This window comes from Cryptosporidium hominis (assembly GCF_000006425.1).
Source record: "Cryptosporidium hominis TU502 chromosome 2 CHRO012011, whole genome shotgun sequence".
NCBI lineage: Eukaryota > Apicomplexa > Conoidasida > Eucoccidiorida > Cryptosporidiidae > Cryptosporidium > Cryptosporidium hominis.
The window spans coordinates 1-6,765 of record NW_667092.1 but is presented as its reverse complement, the minus strand read 5'-3'; the positions used below and the strand labels follow the sequence as shown (position 1 = coordinate 6,765).

The 6,765-nt window shown below is 32.5% G+C and overlaps 3 protein-coding genes across 3 annotated transcripts; all 3 read right to left on the bottom strand.

Moving 5' to 3' along the window:
- Positions 1-1,229: 1,229 nt before the first annotated feature.
- Positions 1,230-2,837, bottom strand: Chro.20040 (notchless). Its single annotated transcript, XM_660704.1, has 1 exon — positions 1,230-2,837. The coding sequence occupies one exon, from the start codon at positions 2,835-2,837 to the stop codon at positions 1,230-1,232; it is 1,608 nt and encodes a 535-aa protein (XP_665796.1).
- Positions 2,838-3,764: 927 nt separating this feature from the next.
- On the bottom strand, positions 3,765-5,114 carry Chro.20039 (CG31911-PA). The annotated part of the gene is made up of 1 exon (XM_660703.1): positions 3,765-5,114. One exon carries the CDS (start codon positions 5,112-5,114, stop codon positions 3,765-3,767), a length of 1,350 nt encoding a protein of 449 aa, XP_665795.1.
- An 869-nt stretch (positions 5,115-5,983) lies between these two features.
- Positions 5,984-6,736, bottom strand: Chro.20038 (hypothetical protein). The annotated part of the gene is made up of 1 exon (XM_660702.1): positions 5,984-6,736. One exon carries the CDS (start codon positions 6,734-6,736, stop codon positions 5,984-5,986), a length of 753 nt encoding a protein of 250 aa, XP_665794.1.
- Between the last annotated feature and the right edge of the window lie 29 nt (positions 6,737-6,765).

The following is a 6,765-nucleotide window of genomic DNA, read 5'->3' as shown; positions in this document are numbered from 1 at the left end:
ACTATTTAAATGTGATTGAAAGTCATTACATAAGCTGCAGTCAGGGAAATCACAATGCATAATAAAAGAGCTCTCCAAGTTTCTAATATCATTTGAGGTTTGAAATATCCTCTTTAAAGCGTTTTCCTTCATCTTTATAAGTTTTTTAATCCTCGATTTATACTTTTCCTTCTCTAAATCTTCCGAGATTAAATCTTGAACAGTAGATGTCTTATTTTCTGAATAATTATCTAAATAGGCATATCTATTCTTTTCGTCAACAATTATGTCCTTATAATTATTTCTGTTCCCTGAAATATCTGAATCATGGTTATCTTTGATATTTTCATAAAAATCCATATATTGTTCTCGTTCTTCTTCTTCTTCTAAAATCAAAAAATCAGTTTCCAATCTATTATTTGGTCCAAACAGCCTACTAGATTTACGAAGAATTGCATATTCCTCTGGGAAATTGGTCTCATTAAACAAAAGGATAACTTTTTTACCTCTTTGATTGTACCAACAATTTGGATTTTCTAATAATGTGAATAATTTTTGATCCAACTCAAATTCATCTTTAGCTCTACCAAAAGCATCATACTCTCTCANAAATACATCCAAACTGGGAGCTACATAACCAGTATACTCGAATTGATTGTTACCTTCTGGATACCCATAAGATTCTGTTAAATACCCAGATATCAAGATTGCAAATAAAAATATTGCATTAATAGCTTTCATGATTAAATTTCGATACCAACCGTTTCTGATTGTAACTGTGTTTAACTAATAAGTTATTCTAAAGTCGTTTATTCAGCATACTGCAACCACTATTACCTTAATTAATTAATTTTTTAAAACTATTTTTAGATTTATCCTTTCATGTAAATATTGACATTTGCCGCCAAAACGAATTGGAAGATAATCAAAGGAAATAATGGATTTAAAAAAAAAAAATTAAAAGAATATTAAAAGTGATAATAATGAGGTGATTTACCTTTCAAACAAATAGGATGAAGTTTTTACTTTTGTAGAATATCTTTTTCATCCTATATTAATGACTTGGGAATATAGGAATAATACTATTACACAAATAAAAGTCAAACCTATTAATTAAATAAATAAAAAGGTATGAAATGAATATTCTAATTTTTCTTAATAAACTATAAATATTGATATTATTTAACCTGATACGAATAATATATTCAAATTATGTATAAATAGTTAGTAGAAAAGGCATGAAAGATTCTTTAATGCCTCCAGATTTTCACAATACAATCTTTAGATCCTGATGAAAGTCTTGAACCATCTATCGACCAGTCAATGGTGTAAACTTCGTCAGCATGACCTGGGAGATCTTCCTTGAGTTTTTTAGAGCTTACGTGCCAAACTTTTACCGTACTATCACTAGAAGCAGATGCAATCAATCTGCTATCCACTGACCATGAAACCATATATACTGGACCAACATGGCCCCTAAGAACCGCAATAAACTTTCCAGAATGTCCATCCCAGAGCCTAATAGTTTTATCAAATGATGCAGATGCAATATATCTTCCGTCTGGAGAAAAGGCAACATGGTTAACAACTTTTAAATGTCCTGTTAGTCTATGAATTGGCTTTCTACCATTTTCTCCAAGCGGATCCCATAGGAACATAGTATTATCGTCAGAACCTGAGAGAAGCCTTTCAAACTTGCACCTTTTTTTAAAGTTATCAACAGATTGTTTGGCTGCAGCGATCTTGTCTTGCAAGGATTTGAAGTTAAGCTTTAGGTTTTTCCCAGTAGGGTAGTAACAAGCTGATCTGGTGATATAATCAGTATTTAGGGCAAGAGTATTAACCCAGTGAGCGTGGCCTTTCAAATCTCTCAAAAGTTGACCAGTTTCTGGGTTCCAAACCTTAATCAGCGTATCTCTAGAAGAACTAACAACGTATTCCTGGTTTATTCCAGTCCATTTGACATGTGTAATCATTTCAGTATGGGATGACAAAGTATTAATTATTGTTCCAGTTGTTATGTTCCAAATCTTTAGGGTAAAATCCTTGGATGCACTTATTAATTTAGGAAAATACAAGTTGTTCGACCCTGATTCTGTAGCACTTTCCTCACCATCATTAACTTTAGTTTCAGCAGAGTAGTCCATTAGATGCAGAGGTTGCCATGCTAATGAAACTACAGCCTTTGAATGTCCTTTGAGCTTTCTAAATACCTTATCACCCTTGGATGGATTCCAAATACAAATGGCATTATCCATACCTGCTGATGCTAATAAGGTAGAATCTGGAGACCATGCTAAGGTTAAAACCCAATTTAAATGGCCTTTTAGACACATTTCAGGAGTTTCTGTAAGAAGATCCCAGAGTCTAACTGTTGTATCACCAGATCCTGTCGCAAGTAAATTACTATCAGGACTAAAGGAACAACATAAAACTGCATCTTTATGACCTTGTAAAGAACTAGTACACCTTGTGGCTGGTAAGATTTTAAAAGGAGTCATTGGATAATAAACAATTTTGAGAACATCTTCTGTAGAAATTCCTCCTATTTTATCAAATGTTTCGGAAAGTGAGAATGATACCTCCAAATTTGAGTCATTTAAGCAAAAACTATAGGGAGTATCTTCTTCATTCTCCAAAAGTTGGTTAACCAAAGCATTCAGGTCCCTTAAATTGGTTTCATCTAAGTTTATATCGAATTCATCGCCTACCTTATTGCCATCTGGATCTATAAATTGAACATTAACATGGCGTTCCTGTTTCTGTTCAGTACCTTCTACTGGGCTACTCTCTTGATATTCTGCTCCTACTCTTCTCCTCTTCATAAGTTCCATTTCTTCAGCATTATTTATTGTCATTTGCACTGGACTTGCTGATTTTTTTTTTCTATCCTATGACTTTTTGTATTTTAAGACAGCTCTTATATATTTAATTACCTTGTAAATATTGAGCGGGCTTTTCATATTAAAGTTTTTTTTTGATCACAAGAAAATAAATACAAGTAATTTTGATTAGTTCAAGAACTTTGGAAGCTTATTTCAAAATGTCAAATAAAGTAGAAAGTAGTGCAACTTTTAGAGTCCCACCAAGAGTATTGTACAATAGTTTCCTGGATGAATCTGATTTGACCAGGCTTTCATTAGGAAGTAAATGTTTAATGGTAAGTTTAATATTGAAGATAATCTTGTGGGTTCAACTAAGATGAATTTTTATTACTCAACTTAATTTCTTAATAGGATCCAAAAGAAGGAGGGAAGTTCTCTTTATACAATGGATCAGTAGAAGGCACAAATATTAGTCTGAATAAAGATACAAGAATAGAACAAAATTGGAGATTTAGTTCTTGGGAGGAGGGGGTTTATTCAAAAGTTGTTATTGAGTTCAGACCCTTAATTGAAGAGGATGATTGTACTGAAGTAGTATTAGTTCAGACCGGAATCCCATCTCTAGACAAATTTGGAAACCCTGGTTGTCTTGAACAGTGTATGTTAGGGTGGGAAAGAAATTTTTGGGACCGTTTTGAGAAAATTATGGGGTACCCAAAATTTAAATAGATTAGTTTAAAATGAATAGATTGAAAATACGCAAATATTCATTTAATAATTAGATTCAAATAGAAGTAAATACTATAGTCATTAACTATTAAGCAACATAATATAGGCCTAAAATCCACTTTCTTCTTGAGTGAATAAAAGCTATATAAAATAGTCATTCTTAAATAAGAGGTAATATTGATCATATTACGATTCCATAGATTGTTGTTCCAATATTAGGGTTGTAAATAATCAAAAGTATTTAACCCAGACAAGAAGGTTCATAAGCCAGCTTCCTGCTGTCATACCTGCTACATTATAAATAGCAAGGAGAAAAGACGCTTTCTCTTTATTATGCCTAAAGTATACAGTTTCAGGCCCATAAATGAAGGCAAGGTATGCAGAAAGTCCGTTAGTGAATGCCAAGAAAAATTGAACAATAATTTTAGTCCAAATAGAAGCAAGAAATGAATCATAACTGGCATTTTTAATGGCTGCATAAAGCGGTATAAAAGCGAGTCTGGATGTGGTTAGAATCCAGAGAAGAGAAGGAGGAATGGTGAATCCGAACTTTGGTACATGTCTTCCAAGCATATCACCGAGATGAAACATTCCAACTAAAATGACCATTAATATATTGGAGTATTTTTCAGGTAAAAATGTGTCCCATTCTGCACAAATTGTTGGGAATACAGCTAAAGTAACCATGAATGACATGAATATATTATAGAGCTGTGGCCAAATCTGCCTTGTTACTTCCAAATGGGTACTTCTGCATTCGAAGCTATTTTCAGTTTCAAGAGAAATAGGAACTGAAACTAAAGAATCTTCGTATGATAATTGGGAATCATTTCTGTATTGATTTACGGACATTAGTGTGCTTGAATTGGATTTTCTACGAATTTCTGCAATAGCTGAATAACACCAAGGAGATTTAGTTAATGATTGAGCCAAAAATGCAGCAAAAAGGGAAATTACTGTACTTAAGGCAAACATTACTGCCACTAATAATTTTCTTCCTTGAATATCATGTGGAATAAATATATCCAAAATAATTGTTAGGGTAAATGTGATAGCACCACTAAAACTTTGTCCCAAAGAGACATCTGAACAAAAGCTTTCTGGCATAATAGCTGCTAATGTGAATGTTTCTGGTATCAAAATTGCACAACTAAAAGCTACAAAGCCTGCAATTAAAATATTTAATGAACAACCCAAATGGGTACCGTGAAGAAGCCACACAGATAAACAGATAATTGAAGACTGCAATGCACCAACGCAATTAAATATCACGGTACAATGATGAGGATCAAAAATATGAGTCAAACCAAAAACCATAGTTAAGTTACCTATGAATACAGATGTCATATAACTGGTTTGAACATATTGAATAAATCCCATTCCTGGAAATAACTGTTTATTTAAGATCCCATAACAACTTAAATATGTATTCCACATAAATAAGGAAGCGATACCAAATGTAATAAATACGAAACGAGCATACAGTCTTTCACGTTTAGGGATAAGCCTTCCAGATTGAAATAATGATGTAAAGTAAGGAATGCTAGCCGTACTTGAATTTTCTAGTCTTTCAGATTTCATTGTTATAATAAAATCTTTCAAATATATTATTTCCAATTATTAGTTTGAATTCATTATAGATAGAAACCTTCAAAGTTTTTAAAAGCTAGGTTCTCTAATAACAAGTATTGAATCTCAAATCAATTAAATTTACCTGTAATCTTGATTTTATTTTGTAAAGTTGGTAAAGTAAGATACCTTTATTCACTAATATTTAATTAATACTTTAACTGAAACTTGGAAACAATTCGCTAACCAAACTCTCTTAAATGGAAATAGTTATTTCAATACCCTTACAAAGCACGGCAGTCTCCTGCAATCTTACATTCTTTAATCAATATATATATTTATATATATATTTATATTTAAAACTCTGATAAAGAAATAAAATAACAAGATGCTAAGCTTCCTACTTTTAATAAATATTCGTTCTTAAATCCAGCTTGATTGATCGAACTTTCAACTTTTTAAAAAGCCCTTAATTCTAAAGAATATTATACATCCAAATTATATTCCTTTTGTGACTAGCATATCGTTCTACCAAGCTTGTGACCAAGCTACTAACCGTTATACAATTTTCCCGCGAAATGTATTTGTAAATTTCGGTACCGGATTTTCTGAGTTTTGGCGGGCTCTTGGAAATAGCACAGAAAGATAAAACATGCTAAGAAGGTGAATAGAGCAAAAGTATGGTTTGATCAATTCTGTAAAGAAAGTTTGAATAATAGGAAGAAATTAGTATTTTATAGAATGACATAGTGTGGTAATACTATGCCAATTGCATAGTTATTTCAACTGTCCATTACTTTGATTTAAATAGATAAGGGAGCAGACAATCAGGGTAGGCCTTAATTGTTGATTTATCTAATTAGTTTATAAAAGAGATTAATTTATCCTTCTAATTTGGGGATCTTATTTGGGCGGATCAGGCTTGAATCTTCGGAGCTAGAATTATTGAATTCAGCTTCCCAAGCCTTAAGCTTGTTTTGATCATGATGAATGTTAATATATACCGAAATTAATTCTCTAATATGGTCTTGGAATTCCTCAAAAATTCCGGTTCTTTCTAACAAAAATTCTTGTTTGTTGCTAGCAGGTTTAAGCCAGTGTGGGACGTTGATTAGAGCAGTTAATTGGAATTCATTCAATTCTTTAGGTTTTGTACATGGGAAAGTGTGTTCTAATCTTCGAATGAGACGGCCATTATAGTACAGCAGAATGCCTGCTTCAAAGATTTTCTCAGATTTGGAGATCTTAGAGCTAGCTGATGAGATATCATTTGGACGTTCTACATTGTTTTCTCTGATTTCAGATTCAGTTGTCATTGCCGTGCTCTGTTCATCATTTTTAGAACTGGAGCAAAGCTTCCCAATTAAAGCAAAAGCTCCATCATTAGAACCGTTTTTGTAGATTCTAGATAACTCCACAGGCTGATTTAGATTTTGAGTTAGAAAATCGTACAAACTTAAAGATTCAGACTTGTCATCATGAGATAGAAGTCTTCCTTGGCAAAAGATTTTTTGAGTCTTGTTCAAGTAGAGCCAGCTAAGATAGGTAGATAGTGAGTAGTCTATTGAATACCTTTCAGATTTCCAAAATGGAGAAATGGTGGAATTAGTTGACTCTGAAGATTGAGTAATCATCTCTTCTTCAGGAATTGAGAAAACACAAG